The sequence below is a fragment of the Prionailurus bengalensis genome, chromosome E2 (assembly GCF_016509475.1).
Source record: "Prionailurus bengalensis isolate Pbe53 chromosome E2, Fcat_Pben_1.1_paternal_pri, whole genome shotgun sequence".
NCBI lineage: Eukaryota > Metazoa > Chordata > Mammalia > Carnivora > Felidae > Prionailurus > Prionailurus bengalensis.
The window spans coordinates 3607649-3628732 of record NC_057352.1 but is presented as its reverse complement, the minus strand read 5'-3'; the positions used below and the strand labels follow the sequence as shown (position 1 = coordinate 3628732).

Here is a 21084-nt window from a genome sequence, read left to right as displayed (position 1 = left end):
GCTGGGGATCTTTCAAGAAGCCCAAAGTTTGGGCAGCCCCGATCCGATTCATAAATCAGAATCTCTGGGAACTTGATACTTTGAAATGATGCCCAGGGAGGTGGGTTATGCATGCGGTTGAGATCGAGGAACTCTGGTCTAGGAGAAAATGACACTCACCCTGAGGAAATGGCCACCTCTCAGTAACTGGGGTGGATGCAGCAAGTTCTCTGCAATGGGATTGGGTCCCAAGGTCCAATCACAGAGCTCTGGGCAGAAGGAGAAACTCTTTTAATAGGAGGCCTTCTGTACCCGCAGCACTCACCGTGGGAGAGGAGTTCCTGGTGTTGGAAAGGTGAGTAACACCCCTGCCTCCTTACTTTATTCCACTGTTACATCTCTACAATAAAAATTCCTCCTCCCTTTCTTTCAATGTTTGGATGTCACCCCTCTGAAGGGTTATTGGGATTTCAAGTGAAACTCCTCTTTGTGCAAAAGTTTCTCTCTCCTGGGTTGAGTTTCTACAAGTAGCATTCTACAGCCATATCCCCGAGAATATCATGCATGTTTTTATTCATTACACTCTAGATGCTTATCTTACTATTCTCCTGAAATTGATTTTCTTAAGACTTTGTCTGCTAAACGCGAAGGATTTTTTTTTTTTTTGGTCCCTTTCTGACAAGTCCGCGAAATGTCACTGAATCATTTTTCTATTAAATAGGTCCTCCTACAAATAAAATGCATGCTAATTAGAGACAGAGTTCAAGAGGCTCAACAGGAATCCCCCATTGCGTTGCAATGTAAATGCAACCACTGAGTGTTTAGGTATATATATCCTATTTCCATATAAGATTCTCTTCACTGCTGTAATTGTAAACAACATCGCTAGTTTAACTTTTCTCTTTTCCACTGTAATTATACAGTGAGTATTGTATAATAGTCACCAGCCTTGAAAACCCATCAGGTGTTGACACACTTTGCTTAATCTATCTGTTGGCTTAAGAGAATACTTTCTTCTGTATTTAACCAGTTGACTTTACTCTTCTGCCTGGTCCTCATTTTTTCTGTGTAATCACTGGCAACTTTAGAGTAGCATCTACTTGAATCAACTAGCAGAGGAATTGAGATCACAGGTTCTGGGATAAGACTGCTTTGAGTAGAATATTGGTTTCAACACTTCACAGCTGGGTGAGAATTGGCCATCACTCAACCTCTGTAAATTTCCATTCTCCACGTTTTAAAGGATCATTTTACACAATGACCCCGTCCAACTCTTTCAAAGGGACTAAATTATATGTTGAACACCTGACCTGACTAGCATATAAATGGCACTTGGTGGGGCACATTGCCACCATCTCTTTAAAAAAAAAAAAAAGACACATGAAATCTGCTGGTAAATATAACCTGAAGTCAAATTTGAGGAGATTGTAGGGCCAAGAAGGACTCTACAAACTAAGGTGGGAGGAGGGGGGAGGGAATCAAGGTGTTGAAGATCTTGAGTGAGCAGTGGCTCTCTGCCTTCAGAGGGAGGAAGGTAGATGGGGAGGCAGGATCACAGCTGCCTATTAATATGAGAAGAAACACTAGAAAAAATGTCCTTTTTCTTAAGCTGGCATAAAACTTTAGGCACTCATAAATACCTTAAAATGTTATGTAGCTTTTCCCTTCCATTTAGGTCTTTGGTCTGTTCTGAGTTAGTTTTTGTACATAATGTGTGACTATTTGTGGGAATCTTCCAAACAGGCAAATCCTTGGGGACAGGGAGCAGACTGGTGGTCACCAGAGGGCTGCAGGGAGGGGCATTTGGGGAGTGGGGTTTCCTTTTAGGGAGATGAAGATGTCTGGAACTAATCCGAGGTGGTGGTTGCACACTTGAATGTATCAGATGCCACTGAACTGTTCCCTGAAAATGGTTCATGGTTAATTTTATGTTACATTAATTTTACCTTAAGGAAAATGAAATATATATATATATGCATGCTTACATGAGGAAAAAAAAATGTTGGTCAACAGGATTTGTTTGAAACCCAATACAAACAGAACTACTAGGCATATGTTGGAGCAGGTTTGGTGCATGTGGAAGCTGGGACGAGTCTCCTGGCTTTGCGGTTTGGGGATTCTTCAGATGACCTTATCCCTCACACCACAGTCTGGAGCAAATACAGCTGCCACAGGCTAACTCCCAGAGGGCCCAGCTTCCCTCTTTCAGGTCGACTGCGGCTTCCTGACCACATGTACCTTCTCCACATGCCTGGCAGGGTCGGGGGACAAAGGTCAAAGGATACTCAGCTGTTTCTGCCACTTTTATATCAAGACAAAAATAACATTCTCAGAAGCCCAACCAAAAATGCTTAAGCTAACTTCGTGGGCCAGCAACGTCCCATGACCACCCTTGGCCAAAACGTGGTTTTATGAATGGAGTTGGTGACAAACTAAGAAGCAGGTAGAGTGGGCGTGCACCTCAGGAACACAGTGGAGGGGCTGTTCTTGACCCTAACCCTAGACCCAGCCCCTTCCTCACTGGGAAGGGAATGTGAAAATCCAAGCAGCTGGAAGTGGAAGGAACCCTGTTTAGATGGGTGGCCCTATCCAGGGTGTTTGTTGGGTCCTCATTTTCTTTTTTTTTTTTTTTAATTTTTTTTAACGTTTTTATTTATTTTTGAGACAGAGAGAGACAGAGCATGAACGGGGGAGGGGCAGAGAGAGAGGGACACACAGAATCGGAAGCAGGCTCCGGGCTCTGTGCCATCAGCCCAGAGCCCGACGCGGGGCTCGAACTCACGGACCGCGAGATCGTGACCTGAGCTGAAGTCGGCCGCTTAACCGACTGAGCCACCCAGGCGCCCCCTCATTTTCTTTTCATTTCCCTCCCTTATTGCCCAGAAACCACTGATTTCTCTCAAAAAGATGTAATTCAGTTCTCCACAACTACACCCAAGTCAAACAACCGTCCCATCAGGGTGATTGACACCTGAGCTTCAGAGCTATTTATAATATCTAGTTCAGAGTCCATGTGGTCATGTGACCTTGAATGGTCTATCTTACCTCTCTGGTGCCTCAGTATCAGTATCTGAAATAGGGAGAATATAACACTTGGTGATATCATAAGGATTAAATGAGCTAAGTCTAAAGGGCAGATTGCAGTGCCAGCCACCTTGCAGGGACTACCAACGTGTGACCTGACCCCTCCACCCTCAGGATGAATTCAGAATCCTAAGCCAGGCACTGACAAAGATGGTCTTCTTGACTGAACTGGAGTCAGCATCCTAGGTGCTCTTTTCCACTGGGCCTCGTCCTTGGGCTCTCTCCTTGGTCCACTTAGTCCAACTTGAGCCAGAATCCTGCTGGGTCAGCTTAGCAAAAATTCCCCCACCCTTGCTATCTGATCAAATTCCTCCTCAACCAGGTGACATCTGCTCACCCTGGTCTGCCCTCAGCAGGAATCTTGGTGAATGGATCTAACAAGAATGCCCGTAGCCTTGATGTTTCCTCTCCATGACTGTCCACCCACCGACCCCCACCTCCTTGGATCCACCCACTTGTCCTTGCTGTGTTTGGAGCTGAGCTCCATCTCTGTCCTCTGCCTCCAAACCCCGGCTGTAGCTGCCTCTCTCCAGTAAAGCCTTCCTTACCATCTTCAAGCATCATGAATACATTTCCCTTACCAGCTCTTTGGTACAGCTCTCTATCCTACCCATGCAACAAGACAAAGTGCTTCTGAGTATAGGACAAATGGTGTGGCATCCCTGCTGGACTGTACCTGGAATCAAATTATAAAAATCCCAATTTACCATGCCACTGCCTTCATGATCAGAGATCTGACCCTAGGGTATGAGTTTCATCCTGTGCTCATCTGCTATAGCAATTGTGTACCTGTATTGTTTGGCTCCAACCTGCTGAGCTCCACTCAGCCCTGAGCTTCCATACTCCTTGTTCACTCTGCTTAGAATTTATCCCCCACAAAATTCCCACATCTGGCAGCTCCTTGTCTGCAATGTTAGCGGTTGACCTATTCCTCTGAGAAAATGTCCATGCTCACGTCTTGCAAAATTCTCTTCATTCTATTTCTCTATATCACCCTATCTTCATATTTTGATGTCACTTGTTTCTGTTTATGTGTGAAATGTCTGCTTCTCCCATACCATGTATGTGTACCCAAAATTGAACATAAACCCCAAGTGGGCAGGTTTCTTACCCACCTTTATAGTGGTCCCTTCAGTTCTAAAATTGTTCCCAGCACCCAGCGGGAGCTTCTACTTGAATAAACGAAGGCCCAAAGCCAGTTAATATGGTGGGTGACGGCATACTTGTTTTACAACTGGAAATTCAGGCGTCAGGGACTTTGACTACAGAATGGTCTTGACTTTGAAAGCATCTTAACAGAGGCTCACCAGGCAGTTGAGTGGTACCCCTTCTCAATATACTATTGCTTAAAAAGAGTGATCTCCTGACTTCAAGAGACATGTATTTGAAATTCTATTCATTGAACAGTTTGCATGTTTGAGCATGTTTGAGGGTCCTAGAGAGCTAAAGTCAGTAGTTCTCATTAGCTCATTTGTCCACCAAATTTAATAAAAGTAACAGGTGATCTGCTAAGTCCAGAAGACCCATCAGCATGGACTTCCTACCTACCCTCAGGGATTTGCACACTCTCAAAAGGGTCTCAGGTTCTAAAAACGTGAACCACTGTATCCAGCCAAAAACTAAGGGAGTTTCGTGTGAATTTGGCCTTTTGGGGAGTTTGTTCTTTTTTTTGTTTTTTTTAATTTTTTTTTAACATTTACTTATTTTTGAGACAAGAGACAGAGCATGAATGGGGGAGGGTCAGAGAGAGAGGGAGACACAGAATCTGAAACAGGCCCCGGGCTCTGAGCTGTCAGCACAGAGCCCAACACGGGGCTTGAACTCACAGACTGTGAGATCATGACCCAAGCTGAAGTCGGACGCTCAACCGACTGAGCCACCCAGGCGCCCCGGGGAGTTTGTTCTTAAAGCAGCAGTTGGGCAGTGAGAATTGCCCAGTCCCAACACAGAGGCAACTGGTGTTTGAGAGAGGAGTGCCAATTTGCTCTCTTTCATTTCCACCCTTGATTCTTCTTTAATGCCCAAAGCTTGGATCTCTCACGTAGGACAAGATGGTACCTGCTGCGCAGCTGGGTTTCAACCTGCAGCCCCTTCTGGAACAGCTCAGCCAGGATGAGCTGAACGAGTTCAAGTCTCTGTTGAGGCCCCTTTCCCTGCAAGATGAGTTACAGCACATCCCTCCGACAGAGGTAGAGGAAGCCGATGGGAAGCAGCTGGCAGAAATTCTCACCAACCGCTGCCCCAGCCATTGGGTAGAGATGGTGACCATCCAAGCCTTTGACAAGATGAACCGAACAGATCTGTCTGAGAAAGCAAAGGATGAGCTCAGGGGTAAGTAGAAATGAGTCCACACTGTGTCATAGGAGGAAAGAGTAGTAGCCTCTAAGGTTTCAGATGCACAAGAGTAACACTGAGCTTTGGAGAGGCTACCTGCCCTGAACCCAAATGCTAGACCTTCATTAAGTCTGGTGGTATCTTTCAGCTCTTTTCCACGTCTTTTCCAGCTCTTTCCACTCTGCCCAAGTATTGTATACCTCCCCTGGCCTCCTCGCTCTGCATCCGCTCTGTCCAAAGCTGTTCCTTAGAGAATATATTCATGATCCCATTCTTCCATACCTCCTCCAAGATGTTAAATTATTGTACACACTCTGTTTCACTTTCAGTTCCCACTTAAGGTGTTTGCTTCCATACACTCTGATGCACACTCAATATGCAAACCCCTACCTTCCCCTTGACTAGCAGCACTAACAACGTGTGGGGCTGGGAACCTCCTTTGAGGTATTTGGCAACACCCCTGGGGCCCCAGTGCTGGCATCCCAACACCTCTGCCCGTTAGATGCCAGCAGCATACTCCCCTCATGTGTGACAACCAAAAAGGTCTCTAGACACTGGCAAATGTCCCCTGAGTGGAGAACTGTGTTTTAGGTTAGTGGCTGTCAACTTTCACTGTTAGGGGCAATGTCCTCAGGAGCTTTCAATACGCTGATGTCCAGAACCTGCCACCGGAGATCATTATTTAGCTAAGTGATCTGTGTCTCCCCCCCCAGGTGTCAGGTTCTTAACCGCTTCCCAGGTGACACCTGTGTGCACCCAAGGTTTTATAATATCATCCAGGGCTCTGACACCTAACAGAGCGGCCACATGTGGTTAGTACACACTTCAGGTGTGGCTGGTTCAATTCAGGTGTGCTGCAAGGATAAAATACACACGGGCTTTTAACTGCACAGTTTTACATACTATCTCATGAACAACTCTTATACCGACTACACATCTAAGTGTTAGTATTTTACATAGAGCTACATTAAAAAAGTATGAAAATCAGCTGTACCTCTTCACAGCTTTCATCATGTGGTTCCTAGAAAGATATGAAATCACATACTTTTGTGACAGGTGTTACATTTGTCTTGGAGACCACAGTGCTCTAGAGGACATTTTCTCTCTTGCTCTTCAGCAAGGGTATTCAAAATCGTTTTCCTATCCTACGATTTTAGTTTTCTTAAAAAAAAAAAAAAAAAAGGCCAGGGGCGCCTGGGTGGCTCAGTCGGTTGAGCGTCCGACTTCGGCTCAGGTCACGATCTCGCGGTCTGTGAGTTCGAGCCCCGCGTCGGGCTCTGGGCTGATGGCTCGGAGCCTGGAGCTTGCTTCCGATTCTGTGTCTCCCTCTCTCTCTGCCCCTTCCCTGTTCATGCTCTGTCTCTCTCTGTCTCAAAAATAAATAAATGTTAAAAAAATAATTTAAAAAAAGGCCAGTTTTATTCCATCCAGGGATCCATTTTTAGCTTTAATGTTCCCTATCTTCAAATAGATAGGCGAGGGTTTTCATCCCTAGCTGGCCTTTGAAGATGACGAATTTAGAAATAACTGGAAGAAAGTCAGAGTTGGATACCTATAAGGGTTTGGCTCTGAAAAGTGCAGTTTCTCCCTCCTTTCCTAGAAGTAGCTTTGAAGTCTTTTCTGGGAAATAAGCCTCCATCATTAAGTAAGTTACCTCATTTACAGTCTTGTGTGTGTGTGTGTGTGTGTGTGTGTGAGAGAGAGAGAGAGAGAGAGAGAGAGAGAGAGAGAGAGAGATTTTGGAATTCAGGAGCTTGTCTTAAATAGACAAAATGTGGTGCTGAGCACTAAGGATGCAAAGAAAGCCAAGCCCTCATTTCTGCTGCCATCCAGGTGGGTGAAGAGTTAAGACGTAGGGGAAGGAGCTCAAAAAAGCAGTATTTACAGTAGAAATGAGTAAATACACACAGATGCTGGAAAGAGTGAGCTTTCCCTTGGAATCTGAACTGTCTGGATTTTAGACGGACCTACAGCAAGGGTTGGCCAACCTTGGCTCACAAACCAAATCTGGCCCGCCATGTGCTTTTGTGCATCTTATATGCTAGGAACAAATTGTGTGTGTGGGGGGGGGGGTAGGAATCAAAGACTATTTTCCAGCCTATGAAAACCGTGTGAAATTCAAACATCAGTATTCATAAACCAAGTGTGCTTTGTACACGACATACTCATTTGCTCATACGTTATCTGTGATGGCATTTGCCTCACAAGGGCAGAGGTAGAGAGAGGTGGCCTGAAAAGCAGGAAATATTTACTGTCTGGTCCTTTGCAGTAGCAAAAAAAAAAAAAAAAAAAAAATCTGCTAACCCTGGCCAAAAGGATTTTTGAGTTTGTGATTTTCAACATTCTCTTCTCTTGACATCATCAATCACCAGTACCTTTAACAACATGACCTGGGCTCAAGCCAACAGTAAACCAGAGGCTGGTTTGAAAAGCAAAGGTACAACTATTGATACTCCAGCCAGTTGCCTCCTGGGTATTTCTGCAAGACCCTCCTAGACTCCCCTCTTCATTTATCCAGTGTTGAGTTTGAAGTATTTCCTCTCCCTTCGTGACTCCCCCCTGTTCCTATAGCCCCTCCCAGGACAGTGAAGCTTTAACCACCTTATTAGAAACATGGGAATTAACGCATGGAAGGTTTCTGATGCCCTCAGGAAGAAGTAATGGTGTATACGTGCCCATTTCTCTCACTGTGTGAACTTGACTGGTGACACCTAGGACAAATCCACCATGATGACTGCTCTGTGACCTGCAGTCTTCTTGAGCCCAGCCCCGCCCCCATGTCCACTGTCTTTCCTTTTGTTTAACCACACCCTTAAGTACACCCTCAGTGCATAATGTCCTTGATCTGCTCTGGAGATAGGACTGTGGAACACATCTATTCTCCTCCTCGCCACATGTACTCCCAGCCTCTAGAGCTATAAAAGCAGGGTTCCAAAGATCTCTTGTCTTGTGGATGCTCTCGACATGCTTTTTAATAAGCCATTTCTTGTCAACTGGACTTGTCAGCCTTTTTCTTCAGTCTTAGGGCTCCTTCTGCCTTTGGAGGTTATTCTGCATACACCTCCCTGACACAGAACACACATTGTGTGTTCTGAACTGCATAGGAACCCACTTGCCACAGAGGCATGTAAGCCTGACATCATGGCTTGGCACACTTTGATTTTATCTCCAGTATCACGTTAACATCCTGTTCATGTAATCCGGGCTTAACTATTGAAACCCAGTTGTCAAACATGACCCTTCTTAAAGTCCCACTCTCTCCCCTGGGCAGAAGTTGCAATGCTACATAGTGACAAGCCTACAAATGCCCCCCTTTTTTTCTCAGGGATCACCAGGACTCTGGAACCAAAATGTGCAAACCTGGAAGAGACACAGCAGTGTCCAGGAGAAGAGGAGCCAGGTTGGTCATAGAACGCTCAATGTTGGAGCAAGCTGAGTGACCTCTCCTCTCCCTCCCCCCACCCACCCTTACTGGACTCTCCATCTCTCTCCAACCTCATTTCCCTCCACTATTTATAATCCTGAAATGTCTCTCAGAAAATACCTTCTTCCCTTCCTTAAGAACAAAGCGGGGAAATGAACATTGGAAAGAATTGGAATGTCTTTAGTTCACAGAAAAGGAGTGTATTGTACAGAGTTTCTCCATCATTTTTTTTCAGTTTCAGATGCTCAGACTTTAGTAATATCGAACTCCCAGATGAGAAAATTAAGACCTGCCAGAGGTAGGTGTCTTGCCTCAACCAGTGCTGTGGTCAGTTTAACATCAGTCAATTTCTTAAGTTGGCCTGATGGTATTTTTTTAAATGGCCTTAGTGAAGTAGAATTTAGGTATCATAAATGTTATGTATCCTAAATTTTAATGTACTAATAATGATTTTGTGTAAATGTAGACTTTCGCAACCATGGCCGCTCTCCAATTTTAAAACATTTACATCACCCCATAAAGTCCCCTCATGTCCACATGTAGTCACTCTCTGGTCTCTGTCGCCCAGTTCCAAGCAACTGTTACTTTCTGTGTCTCTAGCATTGCCTCTTCTGGACATATGTGGTCTTTGTGTCTCTTTGTCACTTAGCATAATCTTTTTGAGGTTTGTCCATATTGTTGGATATATCGTGAACTCATCCATATTTATTACAGAATAATATTCCATTGTATGGATGAGTCACACTCACATTGCCCATTCATGGATGGATGGATGCTTGAATTTTTTCCACTTTTTAAAAATATATTTAAAAAAATTTTTAATGTTTATTTATTTCTGAGAGAGACAGAGTGTGAGCAGAGGAGGGGCAGAGAGAGAGGGAGACAGAATCCAAAGCAGACTCCAGGCTCTGAGCTGTCAGCACTCATGTCCGAACTCATGGGCCCCGAGATCATGACTTGAACTGAAGTCGATCAATCAACTGACTGAGCCACCCAGGAGCCCCAAATTTTTTCTACTTGACTGCCTTGCATAATGCTGCCAAGAACCTTCATGTGCTGGTCTTGATGTACACAGATTTTACTCCTAGCTCGGGCAGATACTTAGGAATTCTCTGGCATTCCACACAGGCATAACACTACTGGTTTACCCAGATACTTGAGCAGCTATAATGGGTTGGGCTGCATGGTGAAGGTCTATCCCCTGATATCCTGGTGCGTGTTCTAGTCCGGTGGGGAGAGATAAGTAGTTTCGATGGATCACACTGAGTTTTGAATGAGCAAATAGAACAAACATTGCTTGTTCTGGGTGTCTCATCCGGGAGTTTGATGTTACTAAAGAGGGCTGTCACTTGGTTTAATTTTTTTTAATACAAGTTATTGTCAAATTGGTTTCCATACAACACCCAGTGTTCATCCCAACAAGTGCCCTCCTCAATGCCCGTCACCCACCTTCCCCTCTCCCCCACCCCTATCAACCCTCAGTCTGTTCTCCGTATCCAAGAGTCTCTTATGGTTTAGAATGTCATTTGCTCGAGTCATCTCTTTAAGCCCAGCTGTTATACCTCCCAGCACATGATATGAACAAAGAACTTAGAATCTGAACTCCTTGCAACCTCGTATCTCTGAAAAAAAAAAAAAAAAAAGCAGCTCACCTGTTTTTACATCAAGCTCCATTTAATGTGTATTTTGCAGCGCTTGCACAAATGCAGGGAGAAGATGTCACAGACCCAGAAGAAGCAAAGGAAGATTCGAAAGGAGAGGAGCCAGGTCTGTATCCTGTCTTCCTGGATGAGCCTGGTGCTATTCGTAAACTTCTCTAGTTTTCCTTTCCTACTTAACACACAGTATTTTTTTTTCCCTAATGAATAACCAGCTATCTCCTTCCTATCCCCTACCTCCTATCACCGAAGGTAAACAGGATGAATATAGAAGTATATTGGAAGAGGAGGTCTGGCAAAGCAGGAAGAAGAACTTTTGGCCAGAAGCCAGTGAAAACATCCACATGGTCACCCAGAGATACGAGACACTGGTCCCATCCTGTAATGCTAAAATGCTTGCAGGGCCATTCGCACAGACGGTGGTGCTGCACGGTGCCGCGGGCGTCGGGAAGACAACGCTGGCCAAGAAGTGCATGCTGGACTGGACGCAGGCCGGCCCGGCCCGCGCCCGCCCCGCCGCCCTCTACCTCAGCTGCAAGGCGCTCAGCCGCAGGGGGCCGTGCACCCTGGCGGAGCTGCTGGCCGACAGCGCCCCGGGCCCGCGCCGGGCCCTTCCGCGGCTGCTCGCGCGGGCGCGGACGCTCCTGCTGGTCATCGACGCTTTCGAGGAGCTGCGCGTGCCCGCCGCGGCGCTGGCGCGCGACCTGGGCGGCGACTGGGGCGCGCGGCGGCCGGCGCCCGTGCTCCTGGGGGGCCTGCTCAAGAGGAAGCTGCTCCCCGCGGCCACGCTCCTGGTGACCACGCGGCCCGAGGCCCTGGGGGAGCTGCGGCTGGTGGTGGAGCAGCCGCTCCTGGTGGAGGTCGAGGGGCTCTCGGAGCCGGAGCGCAGGGCGTATCTGCGGCGACAGCTGGGAGGCGAGGCTCAGGCGCGGCGCGCTTGGCAGCTCATGCGAAGCAACGCGGCGCTGCTCCGCCTGGGCTCGGCGCCCGCCGTGTGCTGGATGCTGGGCGCCTGCCTGCGGCTGCCCGCGGACGAGGGCGACGACCCGGGCCGCACGTGCCGCACCGCCACGTCGCTGCTGCTGCGCTTCCTGTGCAGCCGGGTCGCGCCCGCGCCGGGCAGCTGCCCGCGCCCGCGCCCCCGGGCCCCGCTGCGCGCCCTGTGCCTGCTGGCGGCCGAGGGCGTGTGGGCGCAGACCTCGCTGTTTGAGCCCCGGGACCTGCGCAGACTGGGCGTGCGCGAGGCCGACCTGCGCCCCTTCGTGGACCGGAGCCTCCTGCTGGAGAGCGGCGAGTGCGCGGGCTGCTACCGCTTCCTGCACCTGAGCCTGCAGCACCTCCTGGCGGCCGCGCTCTACGTCCTGGGCGGCGGCGAGGGCGGCCCCGGCTGGGGCGCTCGCGGGGTGCGGACGCTGCTCTCCAAGGAGGAAGGGCGCCGGAACCCCCACCTGGCCCACGTGGGGCGCTTCTTGTTCGGCCTCGCCAACGAAGACCGGGTCAGGGAGCTGGGGGCCGCCTTCGGCTGCCCGGTGTCCACGGAGCTCAAGCACAAGCTGCTGGCGTGCACCGTGAGGTCCCCCGAGAACGGCCCCTTCTCCTCGGTGACGGACACGAGGGAGACCTTGTGCCGTCTCTACGAATCGCAGGACGAACCGCTGGTGAAGGAAGCCGTGGCCCAGGTCACCGAAGTGTCCCTGCACTTGAAAGACCCCACGGACCTCGCGCACGCGTCCTTCTGCCTCAAGCATTGCGAACGGCTGCAGAAACTGCGTCTGCGGGTGGAAAAGGGCGTGTTCCTGGACGACGACACCGCGTCGGGGTCCGAGGCCCAGGCTGCCGGGTAAGGAGCCTCACGGTTCACTTTGTCAATTGCCCCCGCCCTCAGCCTCCCACCCTGCGGCACCCGGAACGGGGCCGACTTCCGCTCCCTGTGGCTGAGGGTCAGAACGGGCTTCTGGCCACAATTTCTCCTGCCAGCTTGACACTCAAGGTGGGAAGCGCTATATTCATATTAGGAATGGGGTCTTTGGAACCAGATAGTGTTTTGAGACCTGTCTTTTTCCCTTAGGTGAGCAATTTTTGCAAACGGCCCAGCCTGTCTCAGTTCACGTGTTGGCTGTATAGGTTTCCCATTTCTGGGCGATTGTCCCATTTGGCATGATGGGTAGAAAAGCATTAAAGATGTGAAGTCAGAGGTTGAATCAACAAGGGGTGGGAAGGCTCCATGCCACCATAATGGAAGGGGAGTCCTTCCACAGGCGCCTTGCCCAACAGGACAGAGACCGTGAGGGTGGCCCCAGACAGTTGTGACACGTTATTCTTGATGTAGGCTCGAGTAACATGCAGGAAGCTCCTACAGAGTTTCCAAATGCTGCTGCTCACCCGGTGTCCATGGGTGCTGTGTAATCTTCCGTGTCGAGATGAAGATATTGGTTTTCAGAGAAGGGCGCTTGAGTGGGATTAGACTCAAGTCCGTTGGCTCGTGAAGTCCTACAGTCACAATCCATGATCACTGCTCATGGTCCTGTGTAGGGCCCCCCAACATACTGATGTTTATCTTATCCACTCACCTCTTCCTAACCCCTAAGTTGTCCTCCAAAATCAGTATCTGAAACCCTCATGCACATTCATGGGGCCAGAATAAAATGCCCTCATTGATTTCCTGGGGGAGGTGTCTATTTTCCACATGAAACTTGAGTCACTGCCAAGGGAGCGTTAGGAGCACAACAGGTTGGCGTGAACATCTCTCCACCTCCCAGATCACCAGCAGTACACAGACCGTATCCCTTCATCCATATTCTGATTTTGTTTCTTCTCTCATCCAAGTGTTTAGACAGACCCACATGCTGGTTTATCTAAGTCCTTCCTCTGCAGGAGAGTCCTCCAAGAAATGCTTTGGATGAAAACAAAATTGCATGAATAACCTCCTGTCTCTATCCCATCCAAGATCCCAAGTCAAAATAGTCTCTATTTTCCTGTTTGTTTGCTTGTTTCTTTTTTTTTAGAGTATCAGAGCTTTTATTTTATTTTATTTTATTTTATTTTATTTTAATATAATTTATTGTCAAGTTAGCTAACAGACAATGTATACAATGTGCTCTTGGCCTCGGGAGTACATTCCCATGATTCCTTACTATATACAACACCCAGTGCTCATCCCAACAAGTACCCTCCTCAATGTCGGTCGCCCATTTTCCCCTGTCCCCCTCCCCCCATCAACCCTCAGTTTGTTCTCTGTATTTAAGAGTCTCTTATGGTTTGCCTCCCTCTCTGTTTGAAACTATTTTTTTCCCTTCCCTTTCCCTATGGTCTTCTGTTAAATTTCTCAAGACCCATATGTGAGTGAAACATATGATATCTGTCTTTCTCTGACAGACTTATTTCACTCAGCATAATACCCTCCAGCTCCATCCATGTTGCTGCAAATGGCATGATTTCATTCTTTCTCTTTGCCAAGTAGTATTCCATTGTATATATAAGCCACATCTTCTTTATCCATTCATCCATTGATGGACATTTAGGCTCTTTCCATAATTTGGCTAGTGTTGAAAGTGCTGCTATAAACATTGGAGTGCAAGTGCCCCTACGCATCAGCACTCCTGTATCCTTTGGATAAATTCCTAGTAGTGCTACTGCTGGGTCGTAAAGTAGTTCTACTTTTAATTTTTTTGAGGAACCTCCACCTTTTTGTTTCTTTTTAACCTTGGTTTGGCTAAAACCAGCAATGGCACCAGTGTTAAGTGGCATTTCATTAACCACAGTCCGGCTGCTTGGTTCTCAGAGCTCCCATCGGAGAAAAGGCAGCATGGATGTCTTTAGGTTTAATTATGACCGTTCTGGTCTGTAATGCAAACTCCTGCTTTTCATGAAAGTTCCTTTCACATGCTGTTTGCCACTTTCCCTTCTGTGCTGCCCCATCACAGCAACCCCATAGCATTGCATTGCTGGTTTGCAACTCTCAGAATGGTTAAGTCACAAGACGCCTTCTAATCAAATCGCTTTCTCTACTTAGTGGCTTATCTTTTTCCCCCCCCAAATTTTTGCTTTATTCTTTTTTTAATTTTATTTTTAAAAATTTACGGGGCGCCTGGGTGGCGCAGTCGGTTAAGCGTCCGACTTCAGCCAGGTCACAATCTCGCGGTCCGGGAGTTCGAGCCCCGCGTCAGGCTCTGGGCTGATGGCTCGGAGCCTGGAGCCTGTTTCCGTATCTGTGTCTCCCTCTCTCTCTGCCCCTCCCCTGTTCATGCTGTGTCTCTCTCTGTCCCAAAAATAAATAAATGTTGAAAAAAAAATTTATAAAAAAAAAATTAAAAAAAAATTTACATCTAAATTAATTAGCATATAGTGCAACAATGATTTTAAGAGTAGATTCCTTAATGCCCCTTACCCATTTAGCCCATCCCTCCTCCCACAACCCCTCCAGTAACCCTGAGTTTGTTCTCCATATTTATGAGTCTCTTCTGTTTTGTCCCCCTCCCTGTTTTTATATTATTTTTGTTCCCCTTCTCTTATGTTCATCTGTTTTGTCTCTTTGATGAGTGAATGGATAAAGAAAATGTGGTATATATATACAATGGAGTATTACTCGGTAATCAAAAAGAATGAAATCTTGCCATTTGCAACTACATGGATGGAACTGGAGGGTATTATACTAAGTGAAATTAGTCAGAGAAAGACAAAAATCATATCAATTCACTCATAGTGGCTTGATTATCTTATCTTGATAAGACAGTTGCTGACATTAACCCTACACAGTCCCAGATTCCCCCTCACCCCCCAGAGCACATAGACCATGCTCTTTGAAAAGTCACAGATTCAGGGCACCCAAGTGGCTCAGTCAGTTGAGCGTCCAACTTCGGCTCAAGTCATGATCTCACAGCTTGTGAGTTCAAGCCCCAAATCAGGCTCTGTGCTGACAGCTCAGAGCCTGGAGCCTGCTTCAGATTCTGTGTCTCCCTTTCTCTCTGTCCCGCACCAGCTCACATGGTCTCTCTCTTTCTGTGTCTCTCTGTGTCTCTCTCTCTCAAAAATAAATAAACATTAAAAATATTTTTTTTATTTTTAAAAAAAAAATTTTTTATTTATTTTTGGGACAGAGAGAGACAGAGCATGAATGGGGGAGGGGCAGAGAGAGAGGGAGACACAGAATCGGAAACAGGCTCCAGGCTCTGAGCCATCAGCCCAGAGCCTGACGCGGGGCTCGAACTCACGGACTGCGAGATCGTGACCTGGCTGAAGTCGGACGCTTAACCGACTGCGCCACCCAGGCGCCCCAACATTAAAAATATTTTTAAAGAAAAGTCACGAATCTAGGTTGATAATGGCACATCTTCATGGTGTCTCAAGTTTTACAATAGGTTATTTATTTATTTATTTATTTATTTATTTATTTATTTTAATGTTTAGAGAGAGAACAAGTGAGCACGAGCAGGGGAGGGGCAGAGAGAGAGGGGGACAGAGGCTCCAAAGCAGGCTCCACACTCACAGCACAGAGCCCGATGTGGGGCTCGAACCCACAAACCATGAGAACATGACCTGAGCCAAAGTTGGACGCTTAACCAACTGAGCCACTCAGGCACCCCTAGGTCATTTATTTTAAATGTGTCTGTATTCAGGGCAAGTACCACTAAAAAAACCAAAGGTATAACCTTGTCTTAAAACAGCCAGGGCCCTAGAGCTGACCAAATCTAACTTCTGTCTGGTTTCTTTTTCCTTCCCCTATTTCAAACCACAAACTGTCTCCTGTGTGTAGGGCTTGCTCTTCAGTCAAGTCTACTAACAAAGCTTCCGTCTTTGGAAACTATTTCTTCTCTGGGCTCTTTTGAACCTTAGGAAGATATTGACATTGACCCAAATAAAATTAGGACTCCATTAGTGCCTCTGGGAGAGCATCCCCAAAACACAGTCTTGTATAACCTTGTCCTTCTGCAGGAGGAAGGAAAATTGTCCTTCAGAAGAGAAGGTGACTGGGGCACCTGGGTGGCTCAAGTGGTTAAGCGTCTGGCTTCAGCTCAGGTCATGATCTCGAGGTTTGTGAGTTCGAGCCCCGCGTCGGGTTTTGTGCTGACAGCTCATAGCCTGGAGCCTGTTTCTGATTCCTGTCTGTCTGTCTGTCTCTCTGTCTCTCTCTCTCTCTGTCCCTCTCCTGTTCATAATCTGTCTCTCTCTCAAAAATAAATAAACATTAAAAAATTTTTAAAAAAGAGAGGGTGACTGAGTGACCACCCTCAAAAGGCTTAGGGACGGGGTGGAAATAATAAGTTAATTATTCAGATACATTTTAATGCTCTGAAAACCAACTGCCTTGATTGGAAATCAGTGGAACTCAGTTGCAAGCTGATAGGTAGAAGGTGGTAAGAGGTGAGTACAGGTGCTGGGATCTTATTCTTTGACTTTGAGTCCTGTCTCTGTTAGTGTGTGATGATGTGGGGCAAGTTAGACACTTTCTGCGCCTCCGTGCTATTATTTCCAAGTAGCCACGTACCCACAGGAGAGTAGTAGGTTTTAAATGTCTACTTCTTTTTTTTTAATTTTTTTTCACATGTATTTATTTTTGATAGAGACAGAGCACAAGTGGGGGAGGGGCAGAGAGAGAAGGAGACACAGAATGGGAAGCAGGCTCTGAGCTGTCAGCACAGAGCCTGACGCAGGGCTCTAACTCACCAACCGTGAGATCATGACCTCAGCCAAAGTTGGACGCTTAACCGACTGAGCCACCCAGGTGCCCCTTAAATACCTACTTCTTTTTTTTTTTTTAATTTTTTTTTAAATGCCTACTTCTAAGGGCACCGGGGTAGCTCAGTTGGTTGAGCATCCCACTCTTAATTTAGGCTCAGGTCATGATCTCACGGTTCATGAGTTCAAGCCCCACGTCAGGCTCTGTGCCGACAGCGTGGAGCCCGCTTGGGATTTGCTTTCTCTCCCTCTCTCTCTACCCCTCCCCTGTTCTCTCTCTCTCTCTCTCTCTCTCTCTCTCTCTCTCTCTCTCTCTCAGACTAAATAAACTTTAAAAAATTTTTTTAAAAAGCCTAATTCTGAAATTGTTGAAAGTACCAGCTGCTTCTTTCAGTGACATGTTACCTTTCTTCCTCGGGCGCTTACACCTTTGTCTTTCTCCAGGAAAACCTTCAGATATTAGACTATCCCTTAGGTCCCACAGGATTTCTCCATCGGTAACTAAAATGTTTTAATTTTCTGACACGTCTTGGTTTAGAGTGTTTGCACCATTTTCCTGAAAATCAGTCCCCCCCCCTCCGAATGCGAACGTCCCACACATAAATAGAAAATTAAAGCAGGGGTGCCTGGGTGGCTCAGTCGGTTAAGTGTCTGACTTCAGCTTAGGTCATGATCTCACGGTTCGTGAGTTCGAGCCCCGCGTCAGGCTCTGTGTTGGCAGCTCAGAGCCTGGCGCCTGCTTCAGATTCTGTCTCTTTCTCTCTCTCTGCCCCTCCCCTGCTCATGCTTTCTCTCTGTCTCAAAAATAAAATAAACATTAAAAATTAAAAAAAAAAAAGAAAATTAAAGCAATGTTGAAAAAGATAGGGAAATCGGGTCACCTACACAAACCCTACCCCCAGAACAAAATGAACATTCTCTGATACGTCTGTGTATATGGATATGTAATTACTTAGAGATTGTATTTTCTCTAAACTCAAAATGGATAAAGGACCTGAATGTGAGACAGGAAACCATCAAAACCCTAGAGGAGAAAGCAGGAAAAGACCTCTCTGACCTCAGCCGTAGCAATCTCTTACTCGACACATCCCCAAAGGCAAGGGAATTAAAAGCAAAAATGAACTACTGGGAACTTATGAAGATAAAAAGCTTCTGCACAGCAAAGGAAACAACCAACAAAACTAAAAGGCAACCAACGGAATGGGAAAAGATATTTGCAAATGACATATCGGACAAAGGGCTAGTATCCAAAATCTATAAAGAGCTCACCAAACTCCACACACAAAAAACAAATAACCCAGTGAAGAAATGGGCAGAAAACATGAATAGACACTTCTCTAAAGAAGACATCCGGATGGCCAACAGGCACATGAAAAGATGCTCAACGTCTCTCCTTATCAGGGAAATACAAATCAAAACCACACTCAGATATCACCTCACGCCAGTCAGAGTGGCCAAAATGAACAAATCAGGAGACTATAGATGCTGGAGAGGATGTGGAGAAACGGGAACCCTCTTGCACTGTTGGTGGGAATGCAAACTGGTGCAGCCACTCTGGAAAACAGTGTGGAGGTTCCTCAGAAAATTAAAAATAGACCTACCCTATGACCCAGCAATAGCACTTCTAGGAATTTACCCAAGGGATACAGGAGTACTGATGCATAGGGGCACTTGTACCCCAATGTTTATAGCAGTACTCTCAACAATAGCCAAATTATGGAAAGAGCCTAAATGTCCATCAAATGATGAATGGATAAAGAAATTGTGGTTTATATACACAATGGAGTACTACATGGCAATGAAAAAGAATGAAATAGGGCCCTTTGTAGCAACGTGGATGGAACTGGAGAGTGTGATGCTAAGTGAAATAAGCCATACAGAGAAAGACAGATACCATATGGTTTCACTCTTATGTGGATCCTGAGAAACTTAACAGAAACCCATGGGGGAGGGGAAGGGAAAAAAAAAAGAGATTAGAGTGGGAGAGAGCCAAAGCATAAGAGACTCTTAAAAACTGAGAACAAACTGAGGGTTGATGGGGGGTGGGAGGGAGGGGAGGGTGGATGATGGGTATTGAGGAGGGCACCTTTTGGGATGAGCACTGGGTGTTGTACGGAAACCAATTTGACAATAAATTTCATATATTGAAAAAAAAGATTATTTTCTCAAGTTTTTATGGACTTTTTTTTTTTTGAGAGCGAGAGAGCACATGTGTGCATAGGTGACAGCACATGTGGGCAGGGGCGGAGGGAGAGAGAATCCCAAGCAGGTTCCACGCCCAGCACAGAGCCCAACACAGGATTCAGTCTCAGGACCTTGAGATCATGACCTGAGCTGAAATCAAGAGTCGGACACTTAACCAACTGATCCACCCAGGCACCCTGGATATCCTTTTAGGTCACAAATAGAGTTGTAAATCAGACTGAGAATATCATGTGTATGGATCCACCATCAGACATCCAAATATCCTCTATTTACATGTATATCACTCTCAATGTTTTTTTTTTTTAATTTTTATTTTAATGTTTATTTACTTTTGAGAGAGACAGAGCATGAGCAGGGGAGGAACAGAGAGAGAGGGAAACAGAATCCGAAGCAGGCTCCAGGCTCTGAGCTGTCAGCACAGAGCCCAATGTGGGGCTAGAACTCATGGACTGAGATCCTGACCTGAGCTGAAGTTGGATGCTTAATCGACTGAGCCACCCAGGAGCCTCTCACTCTCAATCTTTATCAATGATCCACGTAGAATTTTGGATTATTCCAACCTTATTAGACTGTTGTGATCTATCTTTCTCTGTTGACACGATTGGTTGTTGGATAGAGATGCTAACTGATTGGTTGTTGGATAGTGATGCTAAGTGATAGAATTACACTTATTTGTTAGGGGTGTAGGCCCAGAGCAACCCTAAATGTCTTCACAATGATGGCGAACTGTTAGTTTTCTCTCCAACAACATTCGGTAAATTCACTCCTTTGCCTCTTCCCAATAGGTCCCAGAATGATGAACATGTACTTCCTTTCTGGATGGACCTTTGTTCCATATTCGACTCCAACAAGGATCTGGTATTTCTAGACATCAGTCAGACCTTCCTGAGTACCTCATCAGTGAAGATTCTTTGTGAAAAACTCTCCTCTGCTACCCATAATCTTCAGAAAGTGGCGTAAGTGGAAGCTAACTCCTGGATTAAGACCCCCATGGCACAGCCAAGCTTCTTACATTTTTAATATTGGAGTCATATTTGAATTTCTTTTTTTTAATCTTTTTTAAAAAAATTTTTAATGTTTTTTTATTTATTCTTGAGAGAGGGAGACAGAGCATGAGTGAGGGAGGGGCAGAGTGAGAGGGAGACACAGAATCCGAAGCAGGCTCCAGGCTCTGAGCCATCAGTACAGAGCCAGATGTGGGGCTCGAACCCTCGAACCGTGAGATCATGACCTGAGCCGAAGTCAGACACTTAACTGACTGAGCCACCCAGGCGCCCCTGAATTTCTTTCCCAGAGTCCCAAGTGGGTACTCAACACGAGGAATTCTACTGAATCATATGAAGTAATTTTTTCCAGTTTTTTTATTGTGATATAACATAAAACTCACCATTATTTTTAAGTGTAAAGTTATGCATTTTTAAGTGTATTTGGCAGCCACCACCACCACCATCACCACCATCCATCTCCAGAACTCCCTTCACATTGTAAAACTGAAACTTTGACCCCATTAAACAATAATTCCCCGTGATCCCTTCTCCCCTGCTCCTGGCAACCACTGTTCTGCTTTTTATTTTTAATCAAGTAATTTTAATACAAAGTGAAATATGGTTTGAATGTCCACAAAACCCCATAAGGAACATCCAGATCCTGGGGGAGGTTTTAATCCCATTAAGACGACCACAGGGCTACACATAGAGCAGGATTTCTCAACCTCTACTGACACTT

The 21084-nt window shown here is 46.3% G+C and overlaps 1 protein-coding gene across 1 annotated transcript in view; it reads left to right on the top strand.

Annotated features, from left to right (window-relative positions):
- The first annotated feature begins 5114 nt into the window (after nucleotides 1-5114).
- The window catches only part of NLRP2 (NLR family pyrin domain containing 2), a 33005-nt gene continuing 17035 nt past the window's right edge, over nucleotides 5115-21084 (top strand). Inside the window, exons 1-3 of the mRNA XM_043600973.1 lie at nucleotides 5115-5394; nucleotides 10630-12319; nucleotides 20145-20315. Coding sequence (XP_043456908.1) covers nucleotides 5115-5394; nucleotides 10630-12319; nucleotides 20145-20315 — 2141 coding nt within the window. The remainder of the gene's footprint in view (nucleotides 5395-10629; nucleotides 12320-20144; nucleotides 20316-21084) is intronic.